The 23521-nt window shown below is 39.6% G+C and overlaps 1 protein-coding gene across 1 annotated transcript; it reads left to right on the plus strand.

Annotated features, from left to right (window-relative positions):
• The first annotated feature begins 6654 nt into the window (after positions 1-6654).
• LOC127136590 (uncharacterized) lies at positions 6655-7458 on the plus strand. Its single transcript, XM_051063131.1, has one exon. The coding sequence runs from the start codon at positions 6655-6657 to the stop codon at positions 7456-7458; it is 804 nt and encodes a 267-aa protein (XP_050919088.1).
• Positions 7459-23521: the final 16063 nt, after the last annotated feature.

The raw sequence follows: 23521 nt of genomic DNA on the forward strand, positions 1-23521 counted from the left end.
TGTATTTACAAGTTTTAAAATCAACAAGTGAAAAGGGGTTTTTTTGAAACAAAAAGGGTGTGGATGAAGGAGTGTAAAACTTCCTAGAAGTTCACCTCTTGAAATCATATAGAAGATGATTCAAGTGTGTCCTTTGGAATGAAGCAACAAAACAAGCGAGCAAATAAAAGCAAGGTGATACCGGACGCCATCAATGGACTTACACCAATCTCACAAACAAAGGCGGATACCGGATACCAATAAATGGATTTACACCAATCTCCTAAAACAAAACAAAACAGAAGGGTGGATACCGGAGGCCAATCAACTGGACTTATACCAATCTCCAAAGAATCAAGACATGGATGTCAGATGCCAATCTATCTGGACTTATACCAACCTCCAAAGGATGATCATAGGAATACAAATGCCAACAACATGGACTTATAATTGCATCCTCACATACAACAAACAAATAGAAGCACTAAGCAAAGAGGACATAAGTGGCCAATGAAAAGGTCTTACACTTAATCCCTTCCAAATCATAGGAACAATGGCCAATGAATGGACTTATAGTTGATTCCTCAATGGGAAAACTCAAACAAATCACAAAGATATGAAATGATGATCATGCAATAATGAACAATTAATGATGATAAGTGCACAAAGGCAAACAAGCAAACATGTACAGATGAAGCAAGCAATCAATCAAACAAAGTCATTTAGCACCCACTATATACAAGCAATTTTGGCTCAAACAAAGGGTTAGACTTTAAAGTCAACTGGAATGGGGTAAGTGGTGCTCTTAACCTTAACATTGAGGGTTAAGGTGAAGCAGATGAAAGGATACGAGGGGTGTGCCTCATTGCTCTTACCCCTGGTCAGGGAGAGCATTGAATATCAGAAGGCGTGGGAGTTCATAAAGTTGGAACTCTCTCCACAAGTTAATGACTCTATAGATCTTGGGCTTTTACTCACTATGCATCAACACATGTGGTGTGAGCAAGGTGAGTGACACACAGAATAGTAGGAGATGGACTACACATCTCTTTTGTCTACCAATTGCCTTATTAAAAGGACTTTTCCTGCTTGGGGACAAAGATAAACACTCACAAACATTGCCTCTTAAGGAGGACTTCAGACAGGTGCCTGGCCAAGTAACAGGCCAGGTCTTCCAGACTACATGAAGAGGAAATATATACCTATATTAGCAAAGCCCAAAAAAGTTCACAAAGAACTATAGCAACTAATGTACCTGAAATCAATCAAATATAATCATTACACCAATCACAAAGTCAAAATAGACAAGATAATAACCCACAGTCAACACAATCAATCACATGTGCAAAGCACAAACTCAAATCAAATGAGCTAGAGGCATCCTACAAAACAAATCAAGTTAGTCCATAACAATCAAATAAACCAAACTCAATCAACTTGAATTAATCTCCCTAAAGCAATTGCTTCTTCAACCTGAAAATCAAACTCAAACATGAGAAGTAGACCACTAGGACAAAGCCTAGGGTCAAAGGAAGAGAAATAGACCAAAACAGAACATGAAAGTTGACCAAAATCAAGATTAATCAAACAAGAACAAAGTCCGATTGGTCTCATATCAAAACTATGCACCAAATCCATTTTATAAGCAAAACATGTCAAACTAGGCAAGTTGGAAGCTCAATGAGGTAAACAGAATAAACACAAGCATATCAATACCAAAATGGCTCAATAAATTCCAAGAAAAATCATGCTTAAACAGAACACATTGAATGAGCAACACACCAAAATTCAGTGCATTTGGATAAGTGGAAGCATGGAAATTAAATTCAACAAGTCATGGCATGCATATACAAGCTCAAACAAGGCCACAAATGGTACACCAACTTCACACAAGCATAAAACAGAAACCAAACATGATAAATGAATGAAACTAAAGCCATGGCAAACCTCAAGATGTCTATAATACACATGCCAAATTTTAGGTCCATCCAATAAACACCAAGGATTTCACAAATCATATAAGATCATGACTCACAAAAGGTCCACAATTGGTCAAACAGAGGGAAAATTCTCAAACAAATAGAAAATGCATTCAAAAATTCCAGGAAAAATCACAAGCAAACTTAACATCCATAAGTATCAACATGCAAAAATCCAGATCAATTCAAGTTCAATAGGCATGGCAAAGAAATTCCACAAGTTGGACAAGAAATGGTGTGACATACATTGTCACACCTCCAAAGATCAGGTCATATCTCACAATCCAGAAATGCAAAAATCACAAACTGTATACCAAAATGCTCCTCAAGTTGTCTAGATTATGCATGTAAAATTTCAGCTCCATTAGATCAAGCATCATGATTTCATAAAAGAAATGGTAAGCAATGTGCAAGGAATGGCATGTATGAACATAAACCCTAGGCAATTTAGAAATCTAACCGTGCACAAATTCATTAAAAATCACCAAAAAATAGAAGACATTAAAAGGATCATGGCATAAAAAATCTCATGTTGATTGGATTATTATTGAGAGAGTTATGATTTTTTGAATGTGGAGGAAAAAATAAAAAAGGTGAAAGGAAGCATTGAATATGTGATAAGCATATGTGAAAAAATGCAACAAGCAACATGTGAAACGCCTGAGGCCGGATTCGAACCGTGGCATGATTTGAACTGAGCGCGCGCCTAATGAAACTATGCGTTTCATTAAAAGATGTGGCGCGCTGCTATTGGTTACATGGCACACAAACATGAAATTCATGCAAAACAAAGGCCAGGCAAGATTGAAACGCGATCTGGAAACAAAACCTAAACATTCATCATCATCTTCATCCTGTTCATAATCATCAAGATCCAAACTCCACAGAAATGCATGAAAATTATATCACTCGAATCCTCTTGCATCACACATCACGTATCCAGCATTGATTTGTTCTAATTTTACTCATATCAAAAGGATCGATCAAATTAAGTTCTAACATTCAATATTCAAATCCACATAACTTTCTTAATATTCAATGAAATCACTAGATCTAAAGTTCATCATGCTCAGCAACAAAGGATCTACAAGATGCATATCACAATGGCAAGAATTAGAGTGATCGAATTCTTACCTTCAAAGAATTGCAGAACTCGATTTGCTTGTTTCAAGGCTTGGATTGTGAAAACAGCTGATCTATGATGATGAGGAAGATGAATGAATGCAAGGCTTTAGCTCAACAGTGCTTAAATTCGAAGAAATCTCCAAATGCCATGAACATGCTCAAGCTCCAACAGTTCCAATTCTTCAAGAATTCTCCAAGATTTGCTTCAACAGATCTTCAATACTTCCTGCAGATGATGATTAGCACAAGAACAAGCAAAAGGAATGGTGAACTTCGATGGAAAAAGTTGAAGAAATTTGAGAGAATTTGAGATGGAAAGTGTTTGGATCTGAAATTGTGAATGTGTTTTTCAATTTTCTGTTATGATTAGTGCTTTATACCAACTGCTAATGAAGCTCCTTAATCATGATTAGCAAAAGTGCAATGGATTAGTGAAATGATCATGTTATGCAACTTGGCCAAAATGCCCTCATGTAATGTGATCAATGGAACAGTGTAAATTCACCTTGCAGCAAGTCCAAAATTCTGTTTTAAGGCCAATGCAATTGGTTTGGAATGAAAATTATGCATACTTTTCAAAATCACCTTTTCCCTCCAAAATTCAAAATGAATTCACTTGAAAAATGCCATTTTTTATGATGAGAATTTGGGAAATATGATGCATGATTATGATAGTAGGGATCAAGAGTGAAATGCTCAAAAAAGAATCACATGAATTGGCCTTTTGATGCAAAAGTTATGCCTTGTTGAAGTTCAAAATTTCTTGACAAATATTTGATCATAACTTGCCAACCACAAATGAGAAATGGACGTTCTTAGACATTTTGGAAAGGTGAGAGCAAGATTTTCAACTTTCATGTTGGACAAAATTTGATTTGAAGCTTTCTTGGACATGTAATCTTGAGGAGAAGACCTTTCCATTTTTGGCAGTTTGAAATTACAGGTCACTTACTATTTTTGGCAACTTTTTGTCTGACCTCAAATCCTTCAATGTTGATCTTTGACATGTTATATGAGACTTGTATGGACATGACTGAGACCTCTCCAACCATCTCCCACCTTCAAATCCCTGATTAAATGCACAGTTGACCACAGTTGACTTTGCTAGGGTTTCAGTTGACTGAGCCATGGTCTGATGAATTTCAAGCCTCTACCACTTGAGATCTTGATTCAAAATGATGTCATGGTTCATATGAACTCTTGATGAATGATCATGGTGCCCAAATTCTCAAGAATGGCCACCATCTATGGCTCAATGAATGCCTTTGACTGCTTTGACCTAATGTTGCTTCATCTGCAAGTAACAAGGTTAGATGACAATATTTTTGTACTTTTTGGTTAGTAAACAAATGAAAAGCAATGATATACAAATGCTAAACATGCTTGGTGATCAAGAACCACTCTCAAAAGACAACCCACCCACAGGGAAGAAGGCAAGGTGCACAATGATCCTTGAGGCAATGATATGATATGATATGATGCCATGAGGGATCTTAGGGACAAAATTGGGGTCTTACAGTAACCCTGTATCGTTCCTCCTACCGGACCTCCACTATGCTCTCCACGATCGTCATGAGAAGAAGGGAGGAAACATTTTATGTTGTGCGCAGCTGTTGCATGCCTGGTTTAGATCTCATATGCCCGAAGAAGGCCCTTTTGTCTCAAAGGAACTCAAACCTTCTCAGAAATTAGCTTCCCTCACCTCCAATCATGTTAAGTGGTATATCAGGGATTGGGAAACCGAGGTTGTCATTGTCAGCATTGGAGACTTCCCCAATGTGACTTTGATAGGATCCAAGGGTTGTATCAACTACAACTCTGTGTTATCTTTGAGGCAACATGGTTACCCTATGAATGACCCTCCAAAAGCTGAAGCTTTAGAGCCTTTCATCTTGCACAACGCTGAAGCTGATCACCCCATGGTGAAGAAGATCAAGAGGTCATGGCAAGCGATTATCAGAAAGGATAAAGAATTGGGTAAGAGAAATGTCATCGCTCGAGAGCCTTATACTTGTTGGGTGAGAGAGAGGGTTCAAATGGTTAAACTCCCTTTTCTATTTGATCCTTCTATCTATTTGTTGGTTGCAGAGCCAAAACCCATATTACCTGAAGATGTGGAGAAGCTTAATGCTCGTATTAAGGAGCTGGAGTTGGAGAATGTTGACTTGAGGATTAAGCTCGGCCGAGTCTCGGTAGAGAATGGGAATTTGAAAGATGGTCAATAGAAGAAGGATGAAGAACTTGAAATTTCCAACAAAAGGGCCAGGGAGTCTGAGGCGAGGAGAGAAAAGTTCGGACAAGCGCTCTATAGTACTAAGTTTGTGTTCAAGATGAAGGAGGAGGAGTTGGACAAAGTTGTACTCCGGATCCAAAAACTCAACAAAACTCTGGAGTTGACTCTTGAAATGAAGAGGGAAGCACGACTGATTTTTGAGATTCATACTCGTGAACTTGAGAACACCATTCAGAAATACAAGGATGCTTGGGGACATGAGAAGCTGAGGACTGAAGAGTCAGAAAGAGTTGGCACACATTTGAATTATCAGTTGGAACAAGCCAATGCTAGGATCCAGGCACTTGAGGGTCTGGATCAGGATGTTGCCTATCTGATGTTGCTAAGTGAGTGCAGATATTGGAGAAACCTCTATAAGGACATAAAGGTGACCAATGCTGAAGACTAGCGCATCATTCAAGACCTCCAAGGACTTTACACTGAGTGGAAGGGCAAATTTTTGAGGCTGTCCAGATTTGCAAATTCCGTCATGCAAGAGCTACCTGAGAAATTGCAAGAAGCTGATTGGTGCATGTGTCCAGAGAACACCCCGCATCAAGTTTTTAATTTCATTAAATTTTGTAAGGCGATGTTGGAAGGGTTGACTACCGACCTTGCTACGGTTCGGAAAGCCCATAAGCCATAAGCACTTTGTTTGTATTTGAACTTTGTTCTAAATTAATGAAAAATCGCTTTTGGGATTCATTTTATTGTGTTTTATTGCTTTATTGCTTTAAATACTTGCGAACAAATGTTGTGGCATTTCTGAAATGAATGACGGAAACTAACCAAGAGTTTTGCAAACAAGATGCATCCATACATGCATTCATACATTTTCAAAATAGAGTCTCACTCCGTCCTTTCTTCCTTCAGTTCCACGCTGAATCTTTAACACCCGCACAATACTCGCGCCCGAGCAAGACAAAGGATGGCTGAACAAGAGCAAGAGAGCACCCGAGTTAGAGTTGAATTAGACGAGATCAAGGGGGCATATCCTAGATGAGAGAGATGTTGCAAGCTTTAACCTTCAGATTTGAGGCTCCGCAAGCGACCATGATTTCAGAGATCACGGGCCCAGTAGTTGAAGTCCAGCTTCAGAGGACGTTACCTTCAACCCTTCCTCCATATGGGCTACCTTACGACTCCATCTCTCGAGCGGAAGTAATGCATGACATGGGGAAATCTATCTAACAAGTTGTGCCATTACCGGTTTACACTGATGCACGCCCATTCGTCCATACCGTTGCTCCACCAGCTGCCTATGCTAGGCACATTCCGCACTTTGAAGATCAACATCACATGTATCAGACTGTCGACTCAACCGTTAGTGGTGATGAAGTAAGATTTGAAGATTTTAGAGAAGTGAAGGAGAACATGCAACTCCTTGAGAAGAAGTTTCGAGCATTAGAAGGATACCACGTCTTTGGATCTGCTGCCAAAGAAATGTGCCTTGTATCTGGGTTGGTGATTCCGGCCAAATTCAAAACTCCAGATTTCGACAAATACAAGGGGCATACTTACCCAAAGAGCCATCTCATCATGTATTACCGTAAAATGGCTGCTCATGTGGAAGACAACAAGTTGATGATCCACTATTTTCAAGATAGCTTGAGTGGGGCTCCATCCAAGTGGTATTTAAGTCTGGATCAGAATAGGATCAGATGTTTCCAAGACCTGTCAGACGCGTTCATAAAACACTACAAATACAACATGGATATGGCGCCTGACAAAAGACAGTTGAAAAGCATGTTCCAGCATGACAAGGAGTCCTTCGAGGAATATGCTCAAAGATGGAGGGAACTGGCTTCTCGAGTTAAACCACCTTTTGCTGAAAAGGAATTGGCCGAACTGTTCATCGACACTGTCCAACCCCAATTCTATGAGAAGATGGTTGGAAGTGCTTCCTTGGTATTCTCCGAGCTTGTTGCTATAGGGGCTCGTGTCGAATATGGATTAAGAAATGGCAAACTTGCGGCTGTGGCTGGAACTTCAAGTGTTAATCCGAAGAAGTTCTCTGGAGGGTTTCCCAGAAAGAAGGAAGGTGAAACTAATGTTATGACTATTGGCCAAGGAAGAGCCCCTCCAAGAAGGAGACAACAATAATATTCACCACAGTAGTATGTTAAACAACCCTTTCCCTATCAGCAGCCCATGTATCCTGTTCAGTATGTAGCTGATGTGACGCCCGCCTTCAATCAACAACCTACTCAGGCTTATCAAGTGCCTCTGGTTTATCAACCAACTCCAATGCAACAACGTGTTGCGGTTCCTCCAGTTTATCAATAAGCACCAGCAGCTCCTGTCTATCAACAGCCGAGAGCTCAAGCTCCAAGGAAAAATGCTCAGAACCAGAATAGAAGGCAGGGGGATAGGGCGACCTTCAATCCAATTCCAATGTCGTACATTGAGCTTGATCCCTCTCTGTTGCAAAAGGGTTTGGTGGTTCCCAGACCTATGGGACCTCCACCTGATCGTCTGCCTCCATGGTACAACCCTAATGCACACTGTCCTTTTCATGAAGGTTCCCACGGGCATGACCTAGAGGGTTGCTATGCCTTGAAGCACAGGGTTCGTGAGCTGATTGACAGCAAGATCCCGTCTTTTAAGGATATGGGACCAAATGTGAAGAACATTCCTCTTCCTCCCCATGGAGACACTACGGTGAATACCATTGAAGATGCCTCTGTTGGTGTTATGGTTGAGAAGGTGGATGATGTTAAGACTCCTTTGGCAGCATTCCACGCCCGATTGGTGAAAGCTGGCCTAATTGATGTTCGTCATGACAGCTGCGAAGAGTGTACCGCACACCCAAGATGGTGTCAGATGGTACAAGATAATATTCAAGACTTGATGAATAAAGGAGTGCTTCAAATCTCCAGTGTTACAAAGAACGAAGATTTGTCGGTAGTTGAACCTTGTTTCAATTTACCTGAACCAATTGAAATCCCTTACTATAGTAGAAGAGTGGTGCCTGAGAATAGTCACCCGCCGCCTGTTGAGATCTATATGCCTACACCATTTTCGTATGAAAGCGCCAAGGTTATGCCTTGGAGATATGAGGTTACCGCTGTGGACAAGATTGTTGAAGGAAGTGAAGATGTTGAAGTGACAGAAGTTGTGAATGAGGACGTCACCAATATTGCAGGAATGAGCAGAATAACCCATAGTGGTCGAATCTATACACCTGAATTCAATGTGACTCCTCAAAGGCCTTTCAAGGAATCTACAGTTGCAGCTCCCGTTAAAGAACCTGAAGTGGTCCAATCTGAAGATGCTGTTGAATTCTTGAAGTTGATCAAGAGAAGTGATTACAAGGTTGTGGACTAGTTGCATCAGACACCATCTAAAATTTCTATTTTGTCTCTGCTATTGAACTCCCAAGCCCATAGGGAGGCTTTGTTGAAGGTGCTTGCCTAAGCTCATGTAACACACAGCATAACAGTAGACCAGTTTGATGGGGTGGTTGCGAACATCACAACTTGCAATACTTTAAGCTTTAGTGAAGAAGAATCACCTGAAGATGGACAAAATCACAATCGTGCTCTCCATATATCGGTAAAATGCAAAGATGATGCTTTGGCAAGAGTTTTGGTTGATACTAGATCTTCTTTGAATGTTATGCCAAAGAGAACACTCGCTAAGTTATCTTATCAAGGACTAGCTATGAAGCCTAGTGCCTTGATAGTGAAAGCTTTTGATGGTTCCAGGAGAACCGTGATTGGAGAGGTTGAAGTGCCCATATTGATTGGCCCTCATGTATTCCCGATTAATTTCCAAGTCATGGATATTAATCCAGCATATAGCTACTTATTGGGGCGTCCCTGGATTCATGCTGCAGGGGAAGTCACCTCCACTTTACATCATAAAATAAAGTTCTTGGTGGACAATCAATTGATCATTATTTCTGGGGAGGAAGACTTTGTGGTTAGTCACCTTTCATCCTTCAGATATATCGAGGCTGATGAGGACGCTTTAGAAACTTCTTTCCAAGCTCTTGAAATAGCCAATGCCACTTTTGTGGAGATGAAGGACCCGGTTGGGAAAGCTTGTTCATCTTTCGCTTCTCTGAAAAGCGTAAAGTCTATTATTAAAGTAGGAAACCCTGAAGGTTGGGGTCAGCTTATTGATGTTCGTGAGAAGCATGATCGCTTTGGTCTGGGATATGTGCCTTCTATTATGAAAGAAGCCCGAGTCCCTACAAAGGACAACACCCGAAGCATCCAAGAAGTATTCCTCAGTACATGATTCATCCATGGAGATTAGGTCAATGCAATTGGAGATAGCACCGAAGATGAAGATGAGCCATGTTTGGTTTACCGGTGTGAGACAGCTTTGAACAACTGGAAGGCGGTTGAGATCCCCAAAATTTTTCCTTTGTCAAAGTAATAATTGTTGTTTTTGCCTCTCAAATCCTTAGCTCTTCCCAAGGATAATGGATCATGTTGTAGGGCCCCTTTTCATTTTCAAATAATCATTATTAGTGAATGAAAGATAATTTGTTAAATTCTTATTATTCATTTATTTGCTTTCTCTTAAGAAAATGGCAATCTTTTCAAACAAAAACCTTTTCATTTATGCATCTTTTATTTTTAACTTTTCTAAAAAAGAAATCATTCAAACATGCAGAATAAATGATAACCCCGTTGAATCCAATGACTCTACTCCCTCTCATAACTTTGACTCCCCTATCTACCAAGCGGAAGAAGGGGGTGACGAAGATTGTTACATCCCCGACGAATTGGCAAGGCTGCTCGAGCACGAGTCTAAAGCCCTTCAGCCACATGAAGAACCAGTGGAAACAATCAACCTTGGCACATAGGAAGAGAAGAAAGAAGTCAAAATTGGGACCACACCTTAAGCAAGCGCCAAAGAGAGATTAGTCAAGCTGCTACAAGAATATGTGGATGTATTCGCATGGTCATACCAGGATATGCCAGGCTTGGACACCGACATCGTTGAGCACAAGCTGCCACTTCAGCCAGATTTCCCTCCAGTAAAATAGAAACTCCGAAGAACAAGACCAGATATGGCTCTGAATATTCATGAAGAAGTCAAACGACAATTTGATGTTGGTTTCCTCGAAGTGGCGAAGTACCCACAATGGGTAGCTAATATTGTACTTGTGCCTAAAAAGGATGGCAAGGTGAGGATGCGTGTTGACTATAGGGATCTAAATAAAGCTAGCCCAAAGGACGATTTCCCTTTACCACACATTGATACTTTGGTAGACAACACTATAAGTTTCGCTGTATTCTCCTTTATGGATGGATTTTTTTGGATACAATCAAATTAAGATGGCTCCAGATGACATGGAGAAGACCACTTTTATTACCCCTTGGGGCACGTTTTGCTACAAGGTGATGCCTTTCGGTCTCAAAAATGTCAGAGCAACTTACCAAAGAGCTATGGTCACTCTTTTCCATGATATGATGCACAAGGAGATAGAGGTCTATGATGACGACATGATCACTAAATCTCAAAATGAAGAAGATCATATGAGCCATCTGAAGAAGCTATTTGAACACCTCAGAAAGTTTAGATTATGATTAAACCCTGCAAAATGCACATTTGGTGTCCGTTCAGGGAAGTTGCTTGGTTTCATCGTTAATCAACAAGGAATTGATGTGGACCCTGACAAGGTCCGAGCTATACAAGAAATTCCTGCTCCACGCACCGAGTGAGAGGTTAGAGTCTTCCTTGGATGTTTGAATTACATCTCAAGGTTTATCTCACACATGACGGCCACGTGTGAGCCTATCTTCAACTTGATTCGAAAAGATCAAGCTATCGAATGGAATTCTGATTGTCAAAGTGCTTTTGGGAAGATCCGTCAATACTTGCAAGAGCCTCTTATTCTGATTCCACCTGTTCCAGGAAATCCATTAATCATGTATCTAATTGTGCTTGAAGGGTCAATGGGATGTGTGCTGGGGAAACATGACGAAACTGGTCGAAAAGAACATACTATTTACTATTTGAGCAAAAACTTTACCGATTGTGAAAGTCGATATTTGCTTTTGGAGAAAACTTGTTGCGTGCTAGCATGGGCCGCTCTTCATTTGAGGCAGTACATGATTTTCCATACTACTTTATTGATCTCGAAAATGGATCCAATAAAGTATATCTTTGAGAAACCTTCCTTAACTGGATGACTAACCCGTTGGCAGATGCTCTTGTCAGAGTACGACATCCAGTATGTAACCCAGAAAGCAATCAAGGGAAGTGTTTTAGCAGAGTATCTCGCTCATCAACCAGTTGAAGACTATCAACCATTGAAGTTTGATTTCCTCGATGAGGATATAATGGTGATAAAGGATTGTGAGATCCCATGCCCAGATGAAGGACCAGAACCAGGATCTGGATGGAAGCTCGCGTTCGATGGTTCCTCCAATTACAGTGGTCATGGTGTGGGAGCTGTTTTGATGAATTTAAATGGTGGCTTTACCCCTTTCACAGTAAGGTTGTGCTTTGATTGTACGAATAATGTCGCAAAGTATGAAGCTTGTATCCTTGGTATTGAAGCTGCAATAGATCTCCGAATCAAGATCCTTAAGGTGTATAGAGACTCCGCCTTGGTGATCTATCATGACATTGTTGAATAAGAAAACTCTGAGGAGGTTATCGTCCAAATTATTTTTGAGCAATGATGTGCTTTATAAGAGAAACCATGACATGGTTCTGCTCAGATGCATGGATAGACATGAAGAAGACATGTTAATCAAGGAGATTCATGAAGGATCCTTTGGAACCCATGCTAATGGGCATGCCATGGCCAAGAAAATTTTGAGAGCTGGTTATTGTTGGTTGACCATGGAGTCCGATTATTTCAGCTACTCTAGAAAATGTCATAAATGTCAGATTTATGCTGACAAAGTGCATGTACCGCCAACACTATTGAATGTTTTGACATCACCTTGGCCCTTCTCGATGTGGGGCATCGACATAATTGGTGCTATAGAGCCTAAGGCTTCCAATGGTCATCGCTTCATCCTGGTTGCCATCGATTACTTTAATAAATGGGTGGAGGCTACTTCTTATACCAATGTGACGAGGCATGTGGTCGCTCGCTTTATCAAGAAGGATATTATCTTCCGCTATGGAATCCCAAGCAAGATCATTACCGACAATGGTTAAAACTTGAACAACAAGACAATGACAGAATTATGTGAGAGTTTCAAGATTGACCACCATAATTCTTCTCCATATCGTCCAAAGATGAATGGTGTTGTTGAAGCTGCCAACAAAAATATCAAGAAGATCCTACAAAAGATGGTGAAAACTTATAAGGATTTGCACGGGATGCTACCCTTTGCTTTGCATGGATACCGGACCTCAGTCTGCACTTCAACAGGGGCAACCCCTTTCTCCTTGGTGTATGGGATGGAAGTTGTTCTCCCAGTCGAAGTAGAGATACCTTCGATGAAAATATTGATGGAGGCCAAGCTAGACAGATCTGAATGGATCCAAAATAGTTATGATCAACTTAACCTCATTGATGAGAAGTGTATGACCGCTCTGTGCCATGGAAAATTATACCAGCGACGAATCAAGAAGGCTTTTGAAAAGAAGGTCCGTCCTTGAGAGTTCGAGGAAGGGGATCTCGTGCTCAAGAAGATCCTTCCAGTACACAAAGATTCACATGGGAAGTGGACTCCCAACTACGAAGGCCCATATTTTGTAAAAAGCGCATACTCTGGTGGTGCTCTATTTCTCACAACTATTGATGGAGAAGAGCCCATTCACCCTGTGAATTCTGATGCAGTCAAAAGATACTATGCCTAACAAAAACCCGGTGGGCTGAAAACCCGAAAGGACAGTCCAGGCAAAAGTTAGGGATAATTAAAAAAAAAGAGCGTCCCGGTGGATTGAAAACCCGAAAGGGCGATCCAGGATAAAATTAGGGACAAAAGGCATAGACTGCATCAGTTGTCACTGATCAATGCAGAAAAGCTAAAGGTGGAAGATCAATCCAACTGCTCCCTTCAGAAACAAGGTTTTGTGGAGTCATTGTTATTAGGGATAGTAGTAGTCATTGCGATTCGATGTAAACCTTTCCCTATTGCCATATGTGTAACATTCCGTGGAGCTACACCATTTGTGTGCTACCATTCTTGAATAAATACAAGTTTTGCTATTTTTCTCTGATTTTCTTTGTTATGCAAAATGCCATTTATTTGTTAATAATGAAATTTTGAACTTAAAAAGAATTTTTGTTCCAATATATTGAGAAACACAATTTTTGCTTTGACATGTGGAAATATTAAAAGGAAATCTTTCGTCTTTCCCCACAAGTCTCCAGAGAGCACAAATTTATCATTTTCTGAAAGAATTATTGGGCCAGTTGTAACTGTTCAGCTTGATAGATCCTCCTTTGATGCATTTACTCACTCCTTTGGTTGAGTTGCTGGTGTTGAGGATTCAGTACCTCCATAAAGCTTTCCTTAATTTCCAGTCTGTATAGTTTCAGCATTTGCATATCGTGATCATTCATATATCATGCACATAAGCAAAATCCAAATCATGTAGAGCCCGAAGTATACTTCGTGCTCATTTGCATAGTATCAGGTCTCGTTGCTGAGTTTATCCCTTGACCTCTAAGTCCAGTTGTTACTGGCATCGTTTGTTAAGTCTGGTTATCACCAACATCTTTGGTCAAATTCAATTGTAACTGGTATCCTTTAAAGTCTGGTTGTAATCAACATTTGTTTTGAGTCCAATTGTTATTGGCTTTATCTGTTAAGTCCAGTTGTAACTGGCGCTCTAATTTTGAAATCCAGTTGTAACTGGTATCCTTTAAAGTTTGGTTGTAACCAACATTTGTTTTGAGTCCAATTGTTATTGGCTTTATCTGTTAAGTCCAGTTGTAACTGGCGCTTAAATTTTGAGATCCAAGTGTAACTTGTATCCTTTTAAAAGTCTGGTTGTTACCAGTATCTGTCAAATCCAGTTGTAACTGGTATCATTTTAAAGTCTGGTTGTCATCAGCATCTGTCAAATCCAGTTGTAACTGGTATCCTTTTAAAGTCTAGTTGTCACCAGCATCTGTCAAATCCAGTTGTAACTGGTATCCTTTTAAAGTCTGGTTGTCACCAGCATCTGTAAAATCCAGTTGTAACTGGTATCCTTTTAAAGTTTGGTTGTCACCAGCATCTGTCAAATCCAGTTGTAACTGGTATCCTTTTAAAGTATGGTTGTCACCAGCATCTGTCAAATCCAGTTGTAACTGGTATCATTTTAAAGTTTGGTTGTCACCAACATCTGTCAAATAAAGTTATAATTGGTATCATTTTAAAGTCTGGTTGTCACCAGCATCTGTCAAATCCAGTTGTAACTGGTATTATTTTAAAGTCTGGTTGTCACCAGCATCTGTCAAATCCAGTTGTAACCGGTATCCTTTTAAAGTCTGGTTGTCACCAGTATCTGTCAAATCCATTTATAAATGGTATCTTTAAGTCTGGTCGTCACCAGCACCCTTGAAGTTCAGGTGTAACTATCACTAATCCGTTGGAGCTTGGTTGTGATATATGTTTATGGTATAAGTCCATTTGTTGTTGGCACCTACAGAGAGTTTTCTGTCCTTTTGGCCCCGGTGCTTCCTAGAAAGTTATCGTTTTGACTTTTTCAGTGACAGTATTTTCCAAAAAATTTGATCGGATGTTTTTCTTGTGAGAAGTCTTTGTATTTGTCAAGAATGTTCAAATTCTCATCAGGTCATGTATGAACTTGTGGATATACTCTTTTTGGATTTTTCTAATGTTTTCAGGTCATGTTTGAACCTGCTGTCAGAACTTCTTGATATTCCCCAGCATTGTCAGGTCATGTATGAACCTGTTGTTGAGCCTTTATTCCAGTATCACCATGTCATGTCTGAACCTATTTTGAAGAACCTTTCTCTTTAATTATTCCCGTGTTATCGGGTCATGTATGAACCTGTTGTGGGAATTTTCTACAAAAATAATAATATATTCAAGTTGTTAGTAAGTCATGTGTGAACTTACTGATGAAATCTCTTGTATTCTAAGCTTCGTTTATCAACTTTCACTTTGAGTACTCCCCAGTGTGTGTCTAACTCTCCAGCAGGATTATTATCCCCAACGAGTTGTTTTATCCTATTTGTCTGTTTCTCTGTGGGCCATCAGTATTCCCACAAATTGGTATGTTTGGCATAACATCTCTTGTTGAGGGTCACATATCATATCATAGAATTTTCATTTCAGGATCAAAATCCGGGTATTCTTAGTATTTAACTATCTCCCACCGTGATCATATGAAGAGTGTCATGCTGCATATAATCTGGTTGAAGATACTTAAATAGGGGCAATTGTCACACCCTGATTTTGACCCTGAATCGCCGATTCAACACATCCATCATAGCTATTGCATCTATACATAGCATAACATGCATTCCATACCGCATATTGCTTAGAATATCAGTCGAAATAATTTTTTGGAATTACAGGCGAACCGGTTGAATCAATCGCCAGACGTGCATCAAATCAGTAGACGAAAAATTTTAAAATCAAGCTTGCAAACACCAGTTTTATTAATCTATGTTCCGTGTAGTTTAATCTGGTATGCTCGATTTATTTCTCGGCTTTTTTTTTCGTTCACCTTTTGACCCGCCTGAGCCTTTTAATCGGTCAAAATTTATTTCAAAATTAAAAGAAACGCTGTATTTTTTCAATAAGTATTTTTTGTGCTGATCATTTTAATGCAGTCGATTAAATTTTTCGAGCATTTTTGCGCTTGATTTTTATTTATTTTTAATCTGCTTATTTCCATTTTTTAGCCAAAGTAATTAAGACAATTATTTAGAATTATTCGTGATTTTAATTTGAATTTTGATTGTGTCATTTTTTATATTAATTTCTAAAGTTATGCTCATTTAATTTATTTTATCAAAGAAAAATCAAAATAATTGAAAATATCTTTACTCCTCTACTCTTCATGTGCCATGTGGCCTTTGATTTTTGAATTGGGTGGAATGGGGAGTGGAAACACGACTCATACAATGTGTTGGGTGCAAGGAAGTGGAGGACAGTTGCAAAAGATTCCTCATATTTTTCCCTTCTGGGTAGAGAGAAAAAAAGGCACCGACTGAAAATTCCAAAAGGAGAGTAGGAGGAGGGAGGGACGTATATTTCTTTGAATACTCACTACTGAAGATTTTTTTTTAGAAGAGTGGCCCTTCTCATTCTTTTAAGAGGGCACCCTTCACTTCTTCTTTCTGTTGCCCTTCCTACTAGCGCCGTTACATACGCCGTCTCCGACGACAGCACACCACCGCCGTCTCCGATGACAGCACACTCGTTAAACTCTCTGCCGCCACCATTGTTACAACCTGAAGGGCTACAAACGGAACTGTCGCATCATAACTCGGCATCCTTCTGCCGACAAGAAACATCCAACATAACGGTAACGCTTAAATCGATTTCTTTGTGATATTATATCATGTTTCATGTTGTATACTTTATTACGTCTTCCTTGCCTTAGTACTATTTTTCCTTTCCTACTGGTTTTTGGATCATGTATACCAACTATGAAAACAATATAATGTTGTTGTTTTGGATGATTTCATGCGCTTCAGGCAATTTATATGTTACTAAGTTTTCTTTTGTTTTCTAAAAAAAGTGATTTGAGTTTATTTTCAAAAGGGTCTGAAAAAATCAAGCCAACATCATTTTCATTTGTTTCATTTTTACTTTAATTTTTGCCAATCATTTTATTTTATATTTGCATATTATTATTGTTCAGTATTCACTTTTTTGATAAATTAGATGTAAGATATTAGGTTCATTAATGCTTATCTCATGCTGTAAATAGTGTGTAAATAATATAAACATACTTTTATTGGTGTATTATTTTTTACTACTGCTACTGAAGTTCCAAACCATATGAATGCTACTGGGCACAAGTTGCTACTGATTCTGTTATTTATTCAATTTAATTTTAACTCAGTATCATATTTTGAAATGTAAATTATTGGAGGTGACAAAATAACAAGGTGTTGGTTCCAGTTGAGTGGTAATAGTGTTGACCTTTATTCCCAGTAGCATGGGTTTGATTCTTGGCATATGCATTTCATAATTTTTATTTGTTTTTCTCGTTTCATTTGGTACTTCCTACTAGTTTTTATTATTATTACCATTTTTTTTACTATTTTAAATCTTTTATGATTTTTTCTCTTTGTTTAGACACTTGTTGATTTTAATGTTTGTCTTTGATTTATTGTTTAAACATCGACTTTTAATTTATGGATTTGGCAACATCCGTGTTATTTATCCATGATTATTTTTATCGATATATTGATAGTATTTCACTGCATTTTGATTAATCGCATATGACATTTCAATTATTGTCAATATGCGCAAACCGGCTTTGAGCACATTATCTAGGATTTTTGTTTGCTTTTTTAATTTCCATTTTTCTTGCACGTTCTTGCATTATGTGACTTTGATTCGCATCCTCGCATCCCGATTTTAATCCGTGCATGTTCCGATTTTACTTCTTTCAATTTAATTTTTGAATGACTTGTAAATATAACTTGGTGTGTTATTTATTTTCTTCACATAGCTTACTCTTGGGATTTCTTACAATGAGACTGTTCTGTCGCACCTACACTCATGCATTGTTTATTTGTTGATTGGGCCCGATTTAATTGTTTCATTATCTTGAATCCCCATTTGAAGAAATGTACCCCCACCCCCACGATGTGTAATAATTTTACCGCTTTTATTTATTTGTTGCTTGTTTGTTAAGCTAGTTACTAACACAAGAATAAAATCAATTTCTTTTCAAAAAGATAAAAAAATAATGACTCGATCCAACGTCGAGTATTTTCCCAATAAACAAATCAATCCATTTCTTACTTCCATTCCACTTCATTCAAACCACTTCATTCGAATCTTTCTCAATCGCTCATCAAATGCTTGATCCAACGTCAAGTCATTTTCATAATAAAACTCAAAAATACTTAATTCCTATTTAACACTTTTTCAATAAAGATGGAAATGGAACATGGTGGATACCATGCACTCCTGAGATTAAGATTTGAGGTGAATGCCTCGCTTATTTTAGCTCTCGCCATCATTCAAAATTGTCAAAGCAGTTTCTTTAAACCCTTTCTCAATAAAATTCGAAAAACACTTAATTCTTATTAAATACTTTTGCAAATAAGATGGAAATGGATCATGGTGGATACCACGTATTTCTGAGACTAGGATTCGAGATGGATATCTCGCCCATCCAAGTTCTCGCCATTACCCAAAATGCATCAAACCAATCCAATTATTTTCTCGCCGCTGTGCGATTGATCCTTAAACCCTTTCTCAAACGAAAGGTACTTTGTTTCAAAACAATGAAAGGCAATGTTTCTCCACCTGTTTTAGGTAGTCCAACAATGTTTTCATCGATTGACACAAAGTAGCTTTCGCTAAAATCGACCAACAAACAATCATTTTCTACCCAGAACTGCGTAAGCCTTGATATCTCTATTGAGATACGTAGGAGCAGGATTTGTAAATTTTGTCAGGCCCACTAATAAAAAACTTAGGTTTAGTCCTTCGTCGAAAATCCAAAAACATTTTTACCTCTTCTATTCCTTCTTTCTCACCTAATAACTCGAGAAGCATAATATTTTAAACTAACACTAACACGCACAACTAACCTAACGGTTCCTGTTGAGTACAACGGACGTGAGGGGTGCTAATACCTTCCTCTTTCATAACCGACTCCCGAACCCTGATTTGGTTGCGACGACCATAATCATTATCGTTCTTTCTTGGGTTTTATCGATATTTCACCTTTCCTTTTAGGAATAAATAAAGTTCGGTGGCGACTCTGTTCAGTCCATCGTTGCGAGCGTGCGATTGCGTTTCGCTAGGTAGTTCTCTCATTTCTTTTCTGAGGTAAGACACTTATGAATGAATAAAGGATGGTGGCGACTCTGTCATTTTTCCAGCCGCGACACATATTTTCTTTTTTTGTCTGTTGGTCCGAAACTTTGGCTCTATGACGAAGATATTTTGGAAGCAATGATGATTGCAAAGAAAAACCTTGTGTGAAAGGCTCTCCACCCGAGTCTGAGAGTTTTTATTTGAGATAGGAGAGGTTGAGTAGTATTGGTCCGTAAGGTGCCTTCCTCGTTAGGGTCGTACGAGAACCTCACTTAGTGGTAGATTCTCTTAAGGGGATTGATGATCGTCGTGCTTTCGGCGTAAGCATCTTTTATTTTACTAGAGTCAATGATCCTAAGACCCATTTTAGAACCTTTAAACTATGGCTAGCCTAGACCGATGGTCGCGTAGTATAGGCCACCGAGGTGCCTTCCTCGTAAGGGTCGATACGAATATCTCACTTAGAGTAGATGACTTTGATGGAGCAGTCGCCTGGCAAGTAAATTGACATAAGCGGATGACAGTCAAGGAAGTCCATGAATCTAGGGGCAGTGTCTTACACCCAATTTTCCAAAAGCCTTAGATCACACAAAGCGAGAACCTTGATTTACTAAGCAGTCATTATTAACTCCATGCTTCGTCACGATGGTCCAAACCTTGAAACCATGCCTAAAACCCTGTGGAAATAATAAACCAATCATTCATTCATACATTCATTCATCATCAAAATAATAAGCAAAGCTCTTAAAAATCTTTGTTTGTTCGAACCCAGAATTACAAGACTATTTTCCAACACAATCATGGATACTTCAACAAGGAAAAGCACCTCTACTTTCCGCTTCAAGAGTCCCGACATTAGCTCATTAAAGGTCCTCTTCTAAAAGATCGTAGCTCTCGAAGAGAACAAGTTTATAGCCAATTTTGGGAACATCATAGATCTTCTGACCGAGAAGGTTGACTATGGTGCTATCACTACAATGTCCCAATACTATGACGTCCCTTTAAGATGCCTCACTTTCCCCGACTTCTAAATCTCTCCAACCTTGAAAGACCTCAAGAGACTCCTCAATCGATCAATCAAAGAGTACAACCCTTTCCTGAAGTTGGAAGAAGGCTTTTGTTTAACCGAGCTCTCACTCACCTTAGGTATTAACACCAACAAGCTAGTGGACAATTAGGGCGTTAAAGGATCCATCAAAGGTTTGACCCCAAAGTTCCTAGAAGCCCATGCTTGGGAAATGATTAAAAAAGGAAGACCCGACTTCTGTAGTGCAACCTTGGCACTTTTGATTCATGGAATTGTCCTCTTCCCAAATATGGACAAGTTCGTGGATCATTTAGCAGTTGAAGTCTTTCTACTAAAGAATCTAGTGCCTTTTTTACTTGCCAACTTCTACCATACCTTTCATACAAGACATGAGAAGAAGGAAGGAACTTTCCTCTGTTGCGCTCCTATGCTACATCTTTAGATGAGGGCCTGCATGCCTCAAAGAAGACCTTTTGCTGAGAATAAACTGACATGGCCGCAAAGGTTCGCATCTCTCTCTGCCAACTCAATTTTATGGTACAAGAGGGAATATGATACAAAAAACGTCATCGCAAGATGTGGAGAGTTCTCTAACATACCCTTAATAGGAATGTAAGGTTGCATCAACTACATCCCTGCTATACTCAAGAGACAACTAGGGTACGCCATGACGAGTCCTCCCGAGGAAAGAGATTTCATTCCATTTGTCATCAACATCGTGGATCCTCTTGATTCAAACGTGAAAAGAGTGTGAAAAGCTTGGACAAACATAGTTCGTATTGACCAAGAATGGGGTAAGAAAAACATCCTAGCCAAGGAACCCTGCTATGTGTGGTTAAAAGAGAGGGCTAGAGTCGTTAAGATGTCGTTTCTGTTTGATCCTTCTTCATTCCCGTTGATGCCCGAGCCTATCCTACAAGAGGACATGGACAAACTTACCAGCCAAACCAAAGAGCTTGAGTTGGAAAACACTCAATTATGAGTCCAACTCAATCGTGCCAAGGAACGTAACCACGTCTTGGAGGATAAGGGTAAGCAAGTATGTGAAAAATTTGAAGATAGCAAGAAGAGGCTCCGATTAGCCGAGGGACAAAGAGCTTGGGTTGGTGGAGCTCTACAAGGAGCTAATTTTGAGCTAGACTTCCGCAACGACAAGTTGGATCGAGCGTCCTGAATCATCAAGGACCTTGAAAATACTGTCGAGAGGTCTAATGCCATGAAGAAGGAAGCGAGGGAAGATTATGAGGCCTAGATTCTTGAACTAAGGACCACTCTAAAAGAGTATAAGGACTTTCTAGCCAAGTAACAACTAGAGAAAGAAAAGATTCACTGAAGCTTCATGCGTGAGCAGTTCAACCTTGGACGAGCTTGCGAGCAAATCAAGAACTTGAAGAGGGGAATCTATGACCAAGCCTACGTAGAGTTGCAAAACAACTGTAGACATTGGGAGGAGCGTTGCCACGGATTCAAAGTTTCCATTGCTCAAAGATATGAAATCATCCATAATCTCCAAGCCCTTTACGAAGAATGGAGGGACAAGTACACCAACATGACGGTATTAACTAATTATGCCCTTCAAGACTTTCCCGACAAGTTGAAGGAGGCGGATCTGATCATGTGCCCAGATAATACCCCCGAAGAGGTCTACCACTTCGTCAAGTTCTGCAAAAGAACGATGGCCGAACTCATCACTGACATTGAGGCTCTCCGCAAGTCTAAAGGGATCACTTTTAGGGTAGATATCTAGTTGGTTTATTTGCTTCCGTTACTTGTATTTTGCAACTTCTATGTATTGCAATCTATTTCCCCTTCAAAGGATGAATGAAAAAGCTTTGTGATTTTCTCTATTGTGTTTTCCTTTATTTATGATTGTGAATATGAATCGTCAAGTAGTTTTTGCAATGAATAAACACGAATAACTAAAAGAGCTTTTCTTTAACATAAAACAAAAAGGAAACATCCATGCATCATTTTCATCTTTCGAAACACAAAAATATAAAAAACTCATCCATCCACATTTTTTATGACCAGAACCACTCTCCAAAGCTGACTTTCTGGTACGATACACGAGGACGTCGACAAGTTGTCATGGAGAAACTCCAAGAGAACCAAGTTGTCCTTCAAGATGAGGTATCCCAGGTATGGTCCCAAATGCGACAGTTAATGGAGACTATTCAAGCATTCGCAAGAGGCCAAGAGGCTATGGCAAAAATGCAAGAAGAAATGAATCAACGTGCCAGTACTACCAATCCTCCTACACCCTAGAAGTCGAGACTCCGACTCCAATTGATCCTCCAATCAACATTAATTCACCCGGTGGTGGTGTTCCAAACGGAAATCCTCGTCCTCATGTTTTTGAAATAAACGAAGAACATGATGCATTCTTCAGCCCAAGGGCTGCTTCACAGGATGACGCCTTCGGTTCAGCAACCAACGAGATGGAGAGGAAGGTAAAGGCTATCGAGGAAAAGCTCAAGAAAATGGGGAACACTGATGTTTTGGGCCTTGATGCGGCAGAAATGTGCCTGGTACCTGGAGTCATCATTCCGACCAAGTTCAAAGTTCCAGACTTTGAAAAATATAAGGGAAATATCGACCCTAGGACGCACATTAGGGCATACTGCCGAAAGATGGCTGCTTATTCCAGCGATGATCAACTTTTAATGCATTTTTCCAAGATTCCCTCAGTGGGGCATCTTTGGATTGGTACATGCAACTCGAGGGCAGCCATATTCACACATGGAGGGAAATGACCGAGGCATTCCTCAGGCACTATCAGTACAACACTGATATGGCGCCTAATCGCATGCAGTTGCAAAATATGACTGAGAGGTCTGAGGAGTCCTTCAAAGAGTATGCCCAACGGTGGAGGGAATTGGCTGCTAGGGTATAACCCCCATTGCTAGAAAGGGAACTGGTGGACATGTTTATGGGTAACCTGCAAGGTCCATACCTTGACAGAATGGTAGGGAGCACCTCTTTGGGCTTTTCCGACCTAGTCTTAGCCGGTGAAAGGATAGAAAATATGATTAAGATGGGAAAGATCTAGAACTCTGTCAGTACTTCCAGTACATTGAAGAAAACTTTTGTTCCCTACGGTAAAAAACGAGAAGGCAAGACCAATGCCACCTCTATCATTATAACAAGAAATGCCTCTCATCCACAAGTGGCCGTCATAGCTCCCGTTCAACCAAGTCAAAAACAACCATTTATAATTCCTGTTCAAACTCAACAACAACAACAC

This window comes from Lathyrus oleraceus, chromosome 4, assembly GCF_024323335.1.
Source record: "Lathyrus oleraceus cultivar Zhongwan6 chromosome 4, CAAS_Psat_ZW6_1.0, whole genome shotgun sequence".
Taxonomy (NCBI): Eukaryota; Viridiplantae; Streptophyta; class Magnoliopsida; order Fabales; family Fabaceae; genus Lathyrus; species Lathyrus oleraceus.

Excerpts from the sequence above, each read along its gene's own strand:
- LOC127136590 (XM_051063131.1), top strand. The coding sequence starts at position 6,655 with ATGTATCAGACTGTCGACTCAACCGTTAGTGGTGATGAAGTAAGATTT.